The sequence below is a fragment of the Protopterus annectens genome, chromosome 10.part0 (assembly GCF_019279795.1).
Source record: "Protopterus annectens isolate FY-2018-M chromosome 10.part0, PAN1.0, whole genome shotgun sequence".
Taxonomy (NCBI): Eukaryota; Metazoa; Chordata; order Ceratodontiformes; family Protopteridae; genus Protopterus; species Protopterus annectens.
The window spans coordinates 465,015,920-465,034,343 of NC_056744.1; the positions used below are offsets into that span (position 1 = coordinate 465,015,920).

General features: G+C 40.5%; 2 protein-coding genes across 2 annotated transcripts in view; one reads left to right on the top strand and one right to left on the bottom strand.

Annotated features, from left to right (window-relative positions):
* ATP6V0B (ATPase H+ transporting V0 subunit b) overlaps nucleotides 1–7,417 on the bottom strand; it is a 181,803-nt gene extending 174,386 nt beyond the window's left edge. Inside the window, exon 1 of the mRNA XM_044085367.1 lies at nucleotides 7,227–7,417. Within this exon, the coding sequence (XP_043941302.1) occupies nucleotides 7,227–7,293 (67 nt within the window). The 5' untranslated portion in view covers nucleotides 7,294–7,417. The remainder of the gene's footprint in view (nucleotides 1–7,226) is intronic.
* A 156-nt stretch (nucleotides 7,418–7,573) lies between these two features.
* DPH2 (diphthamide biosynthesis 2) overlaps nucleotides 7,574–18,424 on the top strand; it is a 570,647-nt gene continuing 559,796 nt past the window's right edge. Inside the window, exon 1 of the mRNA XM_044085365.1 lies at nucleotides 7,574–7,690. The gene's annotated coding sequence lies outside the window, so the exon portion shown is untranslated. The remainder of the gene's footprint in view (nucleotides 7,691–18,424) is intronic.

Genomic DNA, 18,424 nt, shown 5'->3' on the forward strand with positions numbered 1-18,424 from the left:
CTCTGGTATTGCTAGCGTAGTTTGTTCTTGCTTTACATTCCCTTCCCTACACTTGGTTCTACTACGTTCATATCCAACCTTCCCATTCTTCCTCATCCTCAGTCATATGGAGTCTACAGTTACAGTTTACTCTTCCAAATCTACCAGACCTTCTGATTCAATTCTCTCCCCCTTCATAAAAGCCTGGAGAAGGGCAGGACAGAACAGGAAACATATCGTGTGTGGCCTTGAGGGCACAGCAATGCAATGTAGGCATTCTGAGTGAGGACTTTCAATTAAACCCAATGCATAGTGGCAGCTGTCATGTGCAAGTGGGTGGAAGCATGTACTTGCAAGGGTAGGTCAGTCTCTGCAGTGATGGGAAAAGTCCATTTCCCTGCTCGTCGGGGGAGGGGGGGGTTGTTGGACTATACATTAGCCAATGACAATATTAACATCCTGAAATCTGCAAGACTGGACATCCCATCTGGACGGTTTGCACTCTAGTTGGAGAATGCCTGCTATAGAACAAATTCAACTGGGGGAGGCCAGGATACTTAGCACAGTAGGAAGGGGAAAATGTATACCAAGGAAAAAAAAAAAGTCTCATCCAATGGACAAGGAGTGTAACCCCATCCCAAACTGAACTTATTTTTTCATCATTTCAAATTGTGCATTATAGCGAAAACCCATGGCTGGATTTACCCACGGTTGGTGTGGTTCAAAGCTATCCATGGGTAAATCCAGCATTACCCACACCCAACCATGGGTTATTACTATAATACAATGATATTTCTTGAGGAAAAAAAAAACACATGGCTCCGTGGTGTTCTTCTGCTTTCTTTTGGGACGCTGCTGTTTTCTTAATGTACTGCCAGTGCATATGGAACTTAAGTTCCCACTCTTACTGAGTATCAGTGCTTTTGAAAGGAAGCAAATGGAGAAAGGAAGATCTCTGTTGGATCTTTTTTTTTTTTTTTATTTAAAAAAAGTAAAATCCAGACAGTTCAGAGGTACAAGAGACAGCAGAAATACAAGGAAAATCAGGTATCTTTCTTTAGCTTCGCACAAAGTACCCTATTTTCGTTGCATTTCTACCCTATCTCTTGTACAGATACTGTCAGAGTTTCAAACTCCATGCTTCTTGATCTCTTAGATAAAGACTGGAAAGCAGTAGCATACATTAATAGAAGAAAGTCTGGACAACTGGACAATTTTCTATTGGTATATGCTCAATTTTACAACAGGCATGATGGTTAGGTTGACCAATCAGCATGCACGTTTTTGAATGTTAATGATCAGTCATTGTACAATATGTATTCCACCATGTGAAGACTGGTAGAGATGGGTGAAGACTGCCAGCCTAGTCAAACAGAATTTGGTACACAATTTTATCATTTGTAAATACTGTAAAATGTTGAACTTAATGTGGCAACATTGCCATCTGCTGTAAACAAAGCCAAGTCAAGCATTTCTTGTTGGTCCTTTGAAATTAAAATGATTTCACGACTGCCTTTGATGAATAAAGTCGGCTCCAGTCCGGCTAGATGAAGGCTTCCTGCCTATTATTTTAAAGCTAAAATTAATGACCAGAATTTACATATGGGATGTCCTTTACTGTTCTAACTGTAAAGAAAGTAAATGCAGTTTCGGTCAGCCTGGGAACACCAGGAAAATGTAAAAAGAAGATTATGTATTTTGCCTTGACTATCCAACTCACAGCACTCTATCTTGTTCTATAAGCAAGTTATTTTAGAAGTGTGTTTTCTTGTAGAAATAGCTATGATTAGACAGTTTTTTCTGTGATGTCAGAACTGTACTACTGATTTAAAGTATTTCTGTGTGATCTCTGAACTCTTGACTAGCACTGTGTAGTAGAAAGTATTGTCTTGTGGTTTTAATTATTATTAAATATTTTAAAACCTTTTAACTGTGGCTGGTTTTGTGTAGAGATACGTTAAGCTCTATAGAGTACATTGCATTTTTAGAGAGTTTACTATCCAGATCACTCCAAATAAGCTTGGACTGTTTAGTCATATCTACCAATTAGATAATAATATTGCACAGTAATAATTGGCCTTAGAGTAGCTGATAAATATTAGCTGGGCGGTGGCAGTAATTACTACCGTATAGTCTGGGTAAAAGGAGCATAGCTGGAGAACCTGTGCCAGCCTTCCCCCAGAAGTGTCTGTGTGGTTGTGTAAACTCTTAAGTGCGTGTGTGTCAGCTACTTGGGCAGGGACACGAAGCACTGGTAGGACAGACAGTGTGCTGGAGATTTTAGCTTGCCCTGCTAGGCTGAGATTTGGACTCTATAGCTGTGCCAGTGGGGAGTCTTATCGGGGACCTGGGAAGCGACCAGCCCCGGACTGATTGTGATCTCTGTGCGCTCTTAAGGGAAATTGCCCTTTACTGTGTATTTGTTATCCTTTCCTCTCATATGAGACGCCCTCTCTTGTGTTAGTGGTGAGGACTGAGGCTCCTTGATTGCTAGGCCAGAGAGCAGGTGCACACACAACTCCTTCCACAATCTCACCTTGGTAATCGTATCCCATTCTACATTTTATCTACCTCTCTTCTTCCCATTCTACATTTTATCTACCTCTCTTCTTCCCATTCTACATTTTATCTACCTCTCTTCTTCCCATTCTACATTTTATCTACCTCTCTTCTTCCCATTCTACATTTTATCTACCTCTCTTCTTCCTCCATAGCAGTCTCCTCCTAAATTCTGTAAGTAATCCGTAGCTTATACTGTAAGCACTATGATGCAGTAAATTGTAGCCTGTCCAGTAGAACACTCTACCATTGTATAGATTATGTCTATGTAATTTCTTTTCTTCATTTAGGTTTTATGCTCTGCTGCATTTTTGAAATTTTAGGTTTTACACTTACCTATATGTTGCACTTAAGCTAATAATGATATTCTTGCATAAATTTCATTGCTCAACTACTCAGACTTTGCGCACAAGCTCTCTTTCTCTAGTCTGATATGGTGATTGACTGCTAGTTACTATATAGAACCTATAACTACAAATAAATTTACTTTTACATCTGCCTGCCTTTCTTTTGGGTTGTGGTTAGTCTCGCTAGAAATTCAGCTGCCTGATTAATAAACAACATGTTCATATAAACTAATTTGTATTAAATTAGTAGTGGCACAGGAAATAGCTTGGTTATTTACAGATCCTCCAGCTTTATCTGTATCAAGTTTTAAATGTGAAATGGATATCGTACACTGTCTTATCATACCAAGTGATACATCATGCGGATGGTTCCATACTGTGTGCTACTTCCTGTAACAGTCACCTACTTCACTGGCATGCAATGAACTCATTTTCAGGGAATCATGTAACATCAGGTACAGTGCACAGCTTCTTTCCATCTCAGAGGTCAGAGTGAAAAGGCTTCCTTGCCATATGTCTGCAGCACTTAGCCCGTTAGGCTTCAGGTTGTGGAAGTAAAATGACAACACCCTACAGCTGTAAAATGACCATGCTCATGATATGGTAAATGACTGACAATGCAAGGTCCCAGCAGATAATTAATGGTCTTAATTAAGTCTGACAGTTTGGCGCAAAGGGGTAATTTAAGAAGACAGACCCCTTCCAGGCTCAGACCAGGAGCAAAGTGGATCAGTCTCTACCTAGTCTGCCCTAAGTATAATCATTACTATGGTCAAGAACAGGCAGCATAATGCTAACTGGACCAAATTAGTGTCCTCTAAAAAACCAAGTGCACTGGTTACAGCAATCCTATACAAAAGATTCAGACCAATGAAGTGTGCTACACTAAGCAAACACTATACATGGCAATGTGGAGCATGCAATCAGTGAACACAGTTTCATAATTAAAACAGGAGTGACAATATCCCACATTTCACACACACACACACACACACACACACACACACACACACACACACACACACACACACACACACACACACAATTTTACAGTTGAAAACATTAAACTTGTGTTTTAAAGCAATTTTCAATCATACAGGGATTCTGAATAAAACAAAAGATAATGCAGGAAAAAATTAAACCACTTTGGCAGAGTATTACTGATCATCTTCTATTATAATGCCACAAATCCCTCCCCTACCATCAAAACACCTTGACAGCAGCAACAGTTCCTCATTACTGAATCATGCCCATTTGTTCCAGTTTTGAATTTTTGAACTGGATGATCTGGTTTCAGTTCTACTTTTTTCTGGTAATAACTATTCATAGTACAAACCAAGTTTATAGTACACAATGGTCTGATGTTATAAGAAAGCAAGACTTAAACAGTAACTACAAAACAAAAAAGTTACACAAACATGTTGAAGTACTGTATTAATCTGCAAGAACCGATGCAAATGACCAGAAAAAAACAATTTCTCCACATGTTCAAAAATATTTTCAAAGCAAACAGATCCTTTGATATTCTGCCACTCCACAGAATGGCTAAAGGCAATATCAAATCAGAAGTGTCCTAAGTGAATCACTTTGTGAAGACTGTCAAAAAAGGATGAGAACAGTGTAACACTACTGATGAAGTTTTGAAAACTACATACGTCTATGCTTACTACAACCACTGCCAAAGATAAACTTTGGCCTACAAAGTGAACTAAACCCAGTTTTCTGCCATTGTGAAACTTGCCAATAATAGACAATACAGAAAAACATATATTAAACGACTAATAAAACATATGCGGTTTATTTAACAACCACCACATTTGGGATATACAGTTTACAGGACAAATACACCTTGGCACAAAACTCATACCAGATTAACTGTAAATCATTGATTCTAAATAAACAGATTTTCTATTCCACAATTAATGTTTAATATTCTGATAAGAAAACCACATTTTACAATTAAATCACACAGGAAAAGCAATAACGGTCATAAAAATCTACTTTTAAGCATTTACATTAAACTACATAAAAACACGGAAAAGAACAGACAAGGCACATCTAAACCAGAAAACGAAAATAGTCATTTCACAGTTCATTTACTGCACTTATGTTATACAATTACTAGAAGTTAGACTGGACATGAAAAATATGCAACTTTTTCTACCTACTCAAATACTTCACAGCAGATCTCTTTCAGCGATCCACCTCACACAGCTGTCTTTCACTGCTTAATGACTACAGTAACTTCTTAATAACTGCAATAAACATCTACCTGTGTGTATGGTATAATCCTCAAAATACACGCATGATCATCTATACTACACGCATGATCATCTATACTAACACTCAGACTGGTGCTTTCTCCTAAAAATCATGTCTTCTCTAACTAAAAGCAACTGCCACCTTAACATGAATATATATTGAATAATAATTTTAGAGTTTTACAAGAGTAACAAATATATAGCATTCTCACGATAAGATGGAGAAGCACTACTGATCATAAAACAGAATGCTATGCTTCCATAGTTGTTATTAACTGTAGGATTTTCACCACAAAATTCTGCTTCTCTATAACAGGGAGCCCGAAACTCAAACCACTACTGTAGACGTCATAAAATAAAAGAGGAAGAAAGCCACAGTGACATGTGACAGCAGCTTTCTAGACAGAGAGGAAAACAAGAATTATACAGAAAATGTTAGCATGGAATACACAAAACTCATTAAAGCTAACCTCTCTCTCAATGCATCCATCAGTCCTCCTACACCTAGGATGCACAATTTGCATCCTAACCACTACTAGCTGGACTGAAAACAATAGATGAAAAAGAAAACAGCAGTACACACTATTTTGCACAGCTTTTTTTTAACTGAACTAAAATCGGCAAACATTACTATCTACATTACTTGTACCCATAGCCAGCCTTAGGCATAGGCTAACTAGTAGAGTGGCGGCCACCTAGGGCGCCACTCTACTAGGGTCTTTTCCAGGATTTATTTGGTGTAGGTAGACCAGAATGGGGGAAGCAGGTGGTGTGGTGGGGGGCGCCATGGAGTCCTTTTGCCTAGGGCACCAGTTGACCTAAGGCCACTCCTGCTTGTACCCCCACACCATGAGCACACACAGTGAAGCAACAGCAAGTTAAATTAAATTAAAAGCCAGAAAACAAAAGAAAAAGGTTATTTAAAACTATGAGGCCAGAGGCTTCACATTAGCTATAAATTTGTACTTAAAAAACATAAATAAAACAAATCCCCATTCAGTGCCATACAGACTACCCTAGAAGAAACAGTCTTGCTGAAGTAGGGTAAACAAGCCTGCCTTTCTCAACCACAATCAAGCTTAGTTATAAATCTTGAAGATCACTGTAATTTCATAAATTCAGTGCTTAAAACTGTTTTAGAGCCAAAAGAACACAGTACTGATCATTTAAAAATCCAAGCACCTAACATACACTGCTCAATTAGCATAAAATAGCATAACCTCCAGTCAGCATTCCAAGGCAAGAAAGGATCTGCTCCTTGCAATTTTTGCAGTCACTTCCAAATTCTCACTACAGTACGCACTCTTTAAATAAACCAGTTGGATGGAGTGACAAAAACATGCCATACTTCCTTAGGTACTCCCAATGACAAAACATACTGGGGAGAACATTCTCTTAAGATTTCATGTTTAAAAATGCAACACATGACATGTATATTATATAAATGCATGCATCACCATATCTCACACATAGACAATAACATGGGTAAACACACACTCACGAGACGCTCACTCGGTTTCCATGTTCCTAATCTGTTAAACAAATGTCACACTTTTAAGTTTAAGAAAATACTCAATTCACTTAAGCAGGCATACCTTACTATACTGTACTAAATTTTAGTTGAAACTGGTACAAACTTCCACCCTTTAATAAAGCTCGTTTTACAGATGAGAACATTAACCAAGTCCAGTCTGGCACATAAACCGAACAAAAAGGTAATTAACCGTTTAATACAACTAATGTTATTTTCTGGAAACACCCACGGCAGTAAGAGAAGGCCTTGAAAAATTGAGGAGGGGACCCAAAAACACTCGACCTGTATCACTATCAATTATTATAACAATGACCATCAGCAAAACAAATATCTCGCACAATCAACAACATATAAATTGATAAAATGTTCACATATTCTCCAGTTACTTGTCATCTATGCTGCAAATATAAAACAACGTTAATGTCATACACTCCCTAATCTCCCACTGCAGTATCACAGCTTGTCTATCCTAGACAGATGGGCATCGTCAGAAACAGGCCAGCAGGGAAGTCAGTATATGTCAGCAACTTAAACATAGCTACTCACCCACGATCACCATAGTACTCCAAAATGCGATGGTGACCCCCGCGTACAGGATAGCGTACCCGTTCATTTTGCCGGTATGCTCCGCGGGTAGGGATCAACAGATAAACTAATACCACCTACAACCTCTCTACCGACTGAAACAGGGAAGCATCAGCTGAACCAAAGATCCGCGGCCGACGTGCTCGCGCCCATCATGTGACACTGACACTACAAACTCCCCTCCCTTACAGGTGAACAAAATAGAACATACATCAGTGGTAGGCGGTGCATCTAAACGCAAGGGAGGTGCTATAATGTAGTAGGACCTAATTAGAACGCCTCCGGGCTCTTCTGTCTGGTTGTGAGAAATTGTGCGTGCTTACCCAAAATGCACAAAGCGCACCGCCTATTCCGGAAGTAGTCGTAATCCAGGATGTTGAATAGTTGTCTCCATGTGAGTTCTTGTGCAGATGTGACAACGTAGTGTAAGTTGGGCTTTCAGATAGTTTAATTAATGTTATTAGATTTTTCACGTGTTTGCAATTTTTTGAATAATTATACATTGTTAAGAAGTACTTTGTTTGAATAATGCATTTTAGGCGTGTTTTTAATTCGAAGCCGTGAAGTGGGTGGAAAGATTTCTGTCAAAATGCATTTGTAACAGGAATAAAGCAATATGTTATACTACAGATCAGTTTTGTTCGAGTCACTGAATAAAGGGACTATGTACCCACATCTTTACTCACGTATAATTTACAACAGAATACGTATTGTGAGCTTGCAATGTGTAAAGCACTATTTTTTAGCAATACTGTTGAGGATTTAATAGCACTAATCACGCACCAAGCCTGCTTATTATTTGTTTTCTTCAGCTTTTTTACTAACTAGGTTGCATTTCTATAGAAAAGAATGTTACAGATTCATATCTCATCTGTTTCAAGTGTATAATTTGACTTTTCTTCTGCAGCCTCTCCCCAGGTTCTTGAAATCGTGTGCCATGTTTCACAATGTTGCTACTCTTCCCTCATTAGTGTAACTGACCAGCTTACTTGCTGAGAACTGAAATTGTGTGTAATTTCTCTAAAATATAGTAAATGTACCAGGATCCTGTTTTGTAGTTTAGCTTTCACCATTTTTTTATTGTGGTAGATAATTGACTTTTAACCCTACACCCAGCGTACCTCTCAAATGTCTAGATTTTTGTCTCATTTTTGGTCCGTTCCTCATGAAATTTGTGGTTCTCTGGCAAATCTCTAACTATTGAGAAAACATATTTGAGTTTTAGACTATACCCTTCATAAAATGCATGCTAACAAACATGAACTACAAACTTGCAGTTTTAAAGATAGTACTGTGTTTTATTTTTCTGTTTAATTGTTTCATTGAATATTGCAATCTGTCTCTCTAAAGCTAGGAAAAAAAAACTTTATGCTAGAATCTCCTTGTGTTCTGACTGCATGTGCTTCTCAGGTGATAAGTATAATTTTAGCACTTTTTAACCGTTCAGAGTTGAATAAAACATTTCAGCTCAGAATGCAGTCTGAATAAATTGCATTTATTTAAACTTTATTTGCTTTAATATTGCTACACACTCAGGTGTGCTAGCTTGCACTGCACTTAATTGTATTCTAAACTTGTTTCCTGTAACATAGTCTAGTCTAGATATAGATTTGCTGTATCCAGGACTGTTTGTAAGCTTCTGAGCCCCCCCCCAAGCGTTTGTGTCCGAGGGAAGCCTTCTAGCTTATCAGTGGGAGTGGTAAGCACCAGGTAGCCTACCAACCGCAACCACAAGAGGAGTGGTTTCTGGTCCAGAAATTGTAGTTTATTGGCCATTAGGCAGTTTTTTTTTTTATCTTTTTTTCAACTTCTGGTTGAAAAGGCCGCATTTGCAGGTTTTTTTTTTCCCCATCTTTCCTGTAACTAGTCTAGTCCAGATACAGATTTGCTGTATCCAGGACTGTTTTACAAAGTCTGTTCAATTTTTCTCTTAGATCTGCTAGTTCTCCCTCTCCTGCACTTTTACAAGCTTATCAGTCTAGCACTTTACCAGACTTCTTGTAGCACCAGCACTAAACGTTCTACAAGGAAACAGTTCCAGTACTTATTATTAATACCTACACATTCAGGCATGTCTAAAGGTCAGTTCCCTGTGCTTTCTCCTATTAACCTGGTGAACTTGGGTATCCTGAGGCAATGTAGCAACTGCCTCATGTACACCAACAACCCTCTTCTCTTACCTCCAGCACTCAAACTTGCGAGAGATGCACTTGTATATCCAAGTTGGAAGCCATGCACTCTCCAGCCAAGACCGGAATAGCTGGTTAAGAGGAGAAGGTCAACACTTGAACCACACCATATGGAACACACACCAGCACTGCCTTCACATAAAAACACAAACCACACACCCACCTTTGCGGAGGGTCTCAATAAAAATCTACCCAAGCAGCAGAGACCTCCAAGGCAGAAATGCACTCGACCAACACAACACTAATCATGAGACACTTAACTCTCCTAAATAGTATGCCACTCAACCGAAGCCCCAAGGCAGAAGAGCATGTCCAACACACTAGTCATAGGTGACTCGATAGTGAGGTACACTGATGTCCCACATACTAGGTTGAATAAGGAGAAAGTAACAGTCATCTGCCTGTCAGGTGCCAGGATCCACTACATAACTCGCACAGGTCCTTCAACCGGTACAAATATGACTGTCATTGTACATGTGGGTGTGAATGAGCTGAGATGTACCTCCCTGGTCTCTGTGAAAAGAGACATGGAGGAGCTCTCAGATTATGTAGCACAGGCGGGTATGACCCTAGCCCTGAGCGGCATCCTACCATCACCCAGAATGATACCACAGTACAAGCAGAGAATGATCAATTTCAACAATTGGCTAAGTTTCTGGTGTCATTCTAAGGGGATCCAGTATCTGTCTGCCTGGGCTGACATGATTAACAGGCCTTGATGCTTTGCCAAAAATGGCCTGCATCTGTTACCCCTGGGCTTCAGGTTACTGGCCAAGGTTGTTGCCACCCCTGTAGTGCCTTTTTTTAGGCTGTGTTCCAAAGACCAAATTACCACTATAACAGCTACAAACAAATGCAATCTGAGGGTCATGCTGCTCAACGCTAGAAGTCTAAATCTGAAAATGCACCCGCTCGAAGCAGTCCTTAAAATGGAGAACATTGACATTTGTGCTGTAACAGAGACATGGTTCAAGGCAGCAGAAAGCACCCCTGCACTACCAGACTATAACTCATTCCACACCTTTCGGCCCCAGAACTTGGACCGAAGCTCCGAAGGCGGTGGTGTTTCCATATTCATAACGATGCTCACACCTCTAGACTGGTAGCCCAGCGTAATGCATCAGAGATTCTTCAGGTACAGCTGAAAGACTGCTTTAGGTCGCAGCCTGTTTATAGGTCCCCAACACTGTCCCAAGACTCACACTCCACGTTCCTAAGCACATTGGAGAATATTAGGGTCCAACATAACGCTCTCATACTGGGTGACTTCAACTACCTCTCCATTAACTGGGAAAACTACTCGTGTACCAATACACTTGCCCAACGTTTCCTGTAATTCATTAATTCAAATGCCTTAGACCAGCTCGTTCTTACCCCCACTAGAGGTAGCAACATCCTTGACCTGGTCATTACTAACATGGGCGACTGTTGCTCTACACCAGTATTTAACTCCTCCCTGGTTAGATCTGACCACAAACTAATGACCTTGGAAATCCACATCCCCGCAAAGGTAGCCACCATGAAAAACTTCTCCAAAGCTAACTTTGGGCTCCTAAAAACAGAGGTGGCTAACTTCATGGCACCCATGCAAATGGAGAATAGTTGCATGACTGCCGAATCATACACCAGTGCACTGTACAAACACGTACACAAATGCTTGGATCTCTCCATACCCAGTAGAACAAAGATGATCTCCTGCAAAAAAGGAAGCCAATCTGATGGTCCCCTGCCATAAACAAGCTCTACAACAGACTGAGGAAACTGATGCAGAATAAGATGAAGTCCCAAGACTGGAAAAACTCCCTTATCAGCCTCAACAAAATGCTGAGATCCCTCATCAAATCCTCTAAAGCTAGCTATGAAAACAGAATTGCAGCAGATAATAAAAAACAACCACAAGGCCTTCTATAGTTATGTAAAGAGTCTCCATGGCAGTACCCAGATTTGCTCTGAGCTACTGCACAATGGTACCTCCTATACTGAGCCAGCAGATATTGCCAATATACTGGCCAACAGATTCATTGCCAACTTCACCCCCCCCTGCCCTGCAAAGGGCCACTCACAATGCCCGTAGATTGCCAGGGACCCAGTATTATTGCTACACAGGTTAAAACAGCACTGTCCAAGGCCAAAAATATGCTTCCATGGGACCTGACAATATCCCTGGCTGTGTTCTACATGAACTACAGAGTGAACTGGCACCTCACCTGTGTGCCCTGTTAAATCACAGCCTCACCTCGGGCTTTGTCCCTACCAAATAGTGCACTGCTACAGTCATCCCTCTTTACAAAGGAGGAGCAACTACAGACCCTGGGAACTATTGCTGCATTAGCCTGATGAGTCTGATATGCAAAGCTATGGAACACGTCATCGTGGACTTAATAAACAAGGATATAGGGAATCTCCAAACTCTGGATCCCACACAGTTTGGTTTTGTGAAGGGTAGATCATGCCTGCTCAAATTGGTCTACTTCTTTAAGTCTGTCACCAGAGCTGTGGATGAAGGCAAGGTGGTACAGCATACATTGATCTGGCAAAGGCGTTTGATACCATTCCCCATTCAGGAATCCTAGAAAAACTCACTAAGCTAGGCATCAACCTCTATATCACTAGGTGGGTTGCAAACTAGCTCACAGATAGAACCCACAGTGTGAAAGTAGTGGACTCCAAGTCAGACTGCTGACCAGTCATGAGTGGAGTCAGACTGCTGACCAGTCATGAGTGGAGTCACACAGGGTTCGGTCCTGGGTCCTCTCCTGTTTGGTATCTACTTTGTGAAGTACAGGCCAACACAAAGGGTCTCAGGCTGACAAAGTTTGCAGATGATTGCAAGTTGGGAGCTATTATTAACTTCCAAGTGATGTTGACATCCTACAGAAAGGCCTCACTGAGACCAACGACTGGTGTCCTATCCATGGCCTTAAGCTTAATGCCAAAAAATGTGTCGTCATCCCCTTTGGGGAAAACCTGGTTCCCATGAATTGGGATTGGAATGGTAGTCCACTGAACACAGAAGGTATTCTAAGAGATCTGGGAACACAGGTTGACAGAAGCCTCTCTTTTAACCACCACATTGCCACTGTGGTCAAAGTCCTTCTATGTGGCACATCTCATTACTAAGGGGGTTGCATCTAGGAAGAAAGAGGTCATTGTCTCCCTCTACTCTTCCATCATCAGGATAATCCTAAAGTACAATGCCCCATTTGGCATGTACCTCAATAGACACCTGCAACAACTGAACTGGAGAGGTCGCAAAAGTATCTCACAAAGAGGATTCTAGGCTTTAAACATTTGTCCTATATGGGCAGACTGAAAAAAAAACTCCAACTGTTCTCTGTCTCATATCTCCTACTTAGAGGTGATCTCTGCTTGATATACAAAGCCATGTCTGATCCAGCTCTGTTAGAAATGCTATATCTAAAGAAATCTTCAATCCCTCCGCACCACATGCTCCAGTGACCTCAACCTCATTACCACAATCAACAGAAAGTGCTGGAGGGACAGGCTCATAACTCAGAGACTACCCTTAGCATGTCAAACAGAGCACCTCACTGGCCCTCTTCAAGAGAAACCTTGAGTGGATGGGGAAATAGAAGATTCATCTCTGGGATCACTCCAGTGGCTCTACTTGACAGAGGCACTGGGAACTAAGGATTAGCATGATATTGTGCCACTCGACCTATGGGCTAGGTTTGTAAAGGCTTCAGGGCCATTAGCTGAACCTATGTTATTCTAGCAAGGTTTATAAGAGCAATATTTAAAATCTGTTGTTCCCTTTGGCCTTTGTATTCCCTTTGGCCTTTGTACCCCCATTAGTTTAGGCATCATCCTGATTTTTTGCTCTAAGTGGTTGAGAGTTATGTAATGAACCAGTGCTGTAGTAGCCATTGTGACTTGCAATGGGTATGTAATTTCCTTTGGCATTTGGGAGACAAAACTTGGCTGGTATTGGGTTGGATTGTGAGCATTTCATAGGTGAGCATTTCATAGGTTCATACTAGGCTATCTGCCATAGGGCATTTATAAGTATAGCCAGAGTGTGTTTGGCTTTTGCCACCCATTTTAAATTAATTTTGCTATGCCTTTTTTTGAGGTTAGTATACTGTGCCTCTGTCTAACAGTGACACAGAAGTGATAGCCGGGGTAAACCTATGATCTCCCATCCACTCATCAAGATTCCTCTTGAAGAGAGTCAGTGTGGGACTCTGCCTAACCTGGACTGGGATTTGGGGATTTTATACCAGAGTGAAGGGAGCCCCTGGGTTATGAATCTGTCCCTCCAGCATGTCCTATTTATTTCAGTGCTGAGGTTCAAGTCTCTCGAGCGCGTAGCTCGATGGGATTTGGATTTTCTGAGGTGCAGCATGTCCATTAATTCCGGGTTGGACATGGCTTTATACGTCAGGCACAGATCGCCTCTGAGCAGGCAGTATGCCACTGAGTAGAGCTGGAGTTTCTTTAACCGGGCAGCATATGGCATCTGTTTGAGCCCTTTGATCCTCTTGGTGAGGTACTTTTGGGGTCTTTTCAGTTGCTGCAGGTGTCTGGTAAGGTACATCCCAAAAGGGGCATTGTACTCAATTATGGGCCTGATGAGGGATGAGTAAAGAGGCACGATGACCTCCCCTGATCTAGATGTGAATCCCTTCATGATTAGGTGGGCTATATAAAATGTTTTTCTAACAACTTTGGCCACGTGGTTGTCAAATGAGAGATTGCCATCAACTTGGGTCCCCAGGTCCCTAATGACTTCTTCTGTACTTAATGGATTACCACCTTCAGATCTATGGTTGTATTAAGTTGTGTATACTGTGTAACTTACCTGAACTAACTGTTGTGCGATGTTTCATTATGTCACCCACCATCCCTTTGCCTTGAATTTTTCCAGTGGTTATAGTTAGGGGCAACCAAAAGTGTTACTTTATCAAGTTTTGCAGTTAAAGGATAACTCATTTGTATGATAGAAATCATTTTGGAAGGTGGCAGAGATAATTTTGTTCCAGTCACTTTTTAAATGTTTCTTTTTAGAAATGAAGTGTTAGAGGCTAGGAGATCTCTGCTCTTAAAGCAAGGTGGTGAATGACAAGACCCCCCCCCCCCAACAGCTGAAAATGCATGCTGAATCTATTTGTCAGGTGGATATCTATCGTATGAGTGAGTGTTAAATGGTGGAAATTTTAAAAGCTGAAAAATTTCATGATGTGCTTGTGACTGAAATTTTAGTTTTGTGAAGAGCTGCTCTTCGGCCTTTGAGAGCAGAAAAAATTTTAAAGTATTTCTTTGTTCATCGAATTAGGTCTGTCAAAATATGTTGGTTTCTAGTGGAAGCATTTATGTCTTAGTTTGTAATGTAGTCAGCCATTGGAAGAGAATGTATTTTTATGTTAAATTAAGCATAGCTATTTTTTTTCTGTTTCTATAGATTTTCAGTAATTCAGTATGCAGGGATGAGTAAACTGTTTATATCCACTGTTAAAATGCCAGGTTTTTGTGATATAAAAAAATGAGACCACACATTTCAAAACTTTTCCCACCTGTAATGTGACCTATAACCTGCCTGTGCAATTCAATTGACAATCTATTAGGGGAAAAAAATATTTAAAAAAATGTACAATACGCTGGTTGCATGCACACCTTTAAACTAATACTTTGTTGAAGCACTTTTGATTTAATTAACAGCATTCAGTCTTCTTGGGTACAAACCTGCCATCAATCCCTCTCCCTCTCTCTCCCCTCTCCCCTATAAATTCTTGTTGTAAATGCATCTCTCTCACTCTGTACTAGATTGTGTTCATGAGGCAATTGCTGTACTGCCTCGAGACCAAAGTCAACAAGGTTGGCAGGAGAAACAAGGGTAGTCTAATTGTCCATAATGTTAGGTTGAAGACTTGTCACTAGGGGTGGCTTTTCAGAAAGGATCATAGATGAGCTTGGCGAATGGATATTCTACATGGGTTTTAAGGGAAAATTTGTTGAATTAAATTGTCCTGCTTTGGCACAAAATTGCGACATAGTGCTCTGCGCTGCGAAACCCGTAAACAAGCAGAAACCTGCACAGATGCAGTGCCCAAATACCAGAAGGTAAAACTTGAAAAATACTCTTAACAAAATTCAAACGGACCAATGAGGATGTGTATTCCAAGCCCTAGACTGGCCTCCCTTTACTAGTTTGGTCCCAATCAAAACAATTATCTCACAAAAGTGCAAATAGTCCCCTTTCAATCCAAGATGGCCTGGAAAATGTTCTTAAAACAAACAAACCACTACAAACGGTTCAAGAAGCAGCAGGCCTGGATCTGGACTATGCTATTAGCTACCCTAGATTCAGCAGGAAACACTAGAGAATGTTTAACACAGCAGAAAAATAACAGTGAGACACTGAAAAAAAACATTTAAAACAGCAGAAAATCGGCCAGGAGGCTCAAAAGAATGATTTTAAACAGTTAACAGATCAGTTAAGTACTGCTTGGTGGGAAAACCAGAGCAGGCAGAACAAGATAGCTTTAAATCGGTGAAAAAATACCAATAAATACTTAAACAGTAGAAATGACAAAAAAGCTTGCTAAACAGTGAAAACAGCAATGACATTTGATTTTGTAGGCACAGTGTAGCAGGCAATTGCAGTACAACAGTGTAGTGTCCCTCAAGGCTCCATTTTAGGCCACTTATTGTTCAGTATATTTAGAAACTATCTCCTCTTACAAACTAAACAAGGCAATGAGTTCAGTATGCAGATGACTCAACACGTGTCTGTTTTGCAACAAGTCTACTCTTTCCACCATTGAGGCTTGATTGACTGAAGTATCTAATTGATCACAGCGGTATCTAGTCGAGTTTTTGCCTATAAACGTATGAACCTATGGTTGCACAAGGGGGGGGGGGTCTTTTTCTGAAAGTGCTGTTTTTCATCTGTTGAAAGCTTCTGGATATACATTTAAAAAATAAAAAAAAGGTTTAAAATCTGTTTCCACCAATCCTGGAGCTTCAGATAAAAGCTATCCTTGGAGTGAATTTCTGCAGCTGTGGTGGTTACATTTTGTTTGCTAAAAGCTATTGGCTAGTGATGCTTGGTTGTAAAATAAGAGATTTAAAATGTTTAAAATTATACCAGCCTTCTAAATTTGTTCCATATTGGTAGTGATGGAAAAGTAGTTAGAATGTCGTATATTTAAAAAACTTTCACTATGTCTATGGATGTTAGTCTTGTGTTCACAGTAAGTTGGACATAGAGTCTCCATGTAGTAATATTGTTAGTCTGTGGGTAGGCTGAGTGACTGTTGGCACCATGAAGGGCTTGTTGTTGTAATTTGGGGATGAGTTGTCTGTAATCTTGTCTACTAGACATTGCACTTGGATACAGATTCCTGATTGGTAGACTAGAAATGTAGGCTTGCAAGATATTATCTTTGAATGCGAGGTAGGAGGAAATTGATATGTATGCAAAATACATTAATAGTCTAAATGTGGAAGAGTGAATTTAGTTGCAAGAAGGCTTGGGTGAAAATTAGTGTGGGTGAGTGATGTTCTCATAGAAGATAGGTGAAAGAAGGGAAACCTCACTGACTAATTTGTCAGTTTATTCCATATCGGTGGATTCTGTAATTACTAAGGATGGTTAGTTGTCAACATTTTTCACTGTACCAAAATATTTCAAGGAACAAGTGTAAGAAGGTTACAGGTATTTAAACACAAAGGGAGAAATTTTGAGTAGTTTTGTTTTTGAAATGAGGAATTCCAGCTTTCCAGCAGTTTGATCTTTCTCCGCTCTGTATAATTTAAAGACAAGATGTTCTACAATGAATGGCAAGGGTTCTGGTGCAGTAGCTTATCAACCATGTTATGAACCTATGAACTTGCTTGGTGACATTTTTGAATTTGCATCAGCCAGGCTGCCTCTGAATGAATTGATTATTGCACGTTTAGATGAGTTTGTATTGAATTTTTAACAGTTGCACTTTGTCGTGTACTAGTCATGTGACATGAAATGGCAGCTAAGGGAATATCATGCAACTATAACAAGGCAGCAGTGCTGCTTGTCTTACACTCGCTCTTCTTCAAGTGCCAAGTATCATAGCAAATGGATGGCAGTGAATCCTGTGATCATTTATACTTGTCAAGTATACACCCTTAGACACTGCACCTTTTTCAAGGAGGGCTAGACCAGTCAAACTAGGAGTGAATTTGTGCGTATTCATCCAGTCGTCAGATTCTCAGTGTACTGTATCGCATTGCTTGATTTGCAGTGGGAACGTATTCCAAACAAGAGGAAAGCACTATGTAACAAACCTCTGATTCTCAACAGTGTTTTATTTGCTGATGAAAGTTAAGGTCCCTGATGATAGTATTTGTAGGACTAAATACAAGAGATCCAGCACCACTCGGTCCCTAATGGCATGGAAGACGAGACATACATCTCCCTTCAATGTCTAAGAGAAGGACCGTGCTTACAGTCTCTTCTGGTAGATTAAGATTTTTATGCCGGTGATCTTAGTTAGAAAAAACAGGGGTCGTTCATATTGCCATATGGCCTTCTGTGCCCGGCCATCTACTTCCTGGGTGACTCCACCGGCAGATGACCTTGACTCATTCTGCAGCATGCCTGGAAGGCCCCGGACAACATAGAACTTGTCCCTCAGAAGCCAGACAAAAATTTTATCTACACCTGAAGACAAGCCCCACTGTTCCTGCCAAGTTTTCTTGGACCATGACTAGGAAACGAGTGTTATGCACCGTAGATCAGCTAAAGCCATTTGGTAGAACTATGGGTCCAGCATGCTTCAGCAACATTCGCCATTTGGTCGCTAACACTCTCTGTTTACTCCTACTGCCTTTGCTTGGTCCCAAAACGCTCTGGCTGGCTAGCTGGATCCTGTCAGGTCTGTCCCTTCATCTGCATTTCCCAGCTAGCGTAATGAACCTGTTTATAGCTTGTGATGCTGTTTGCACACATGAGTGCTCACCACACCACAT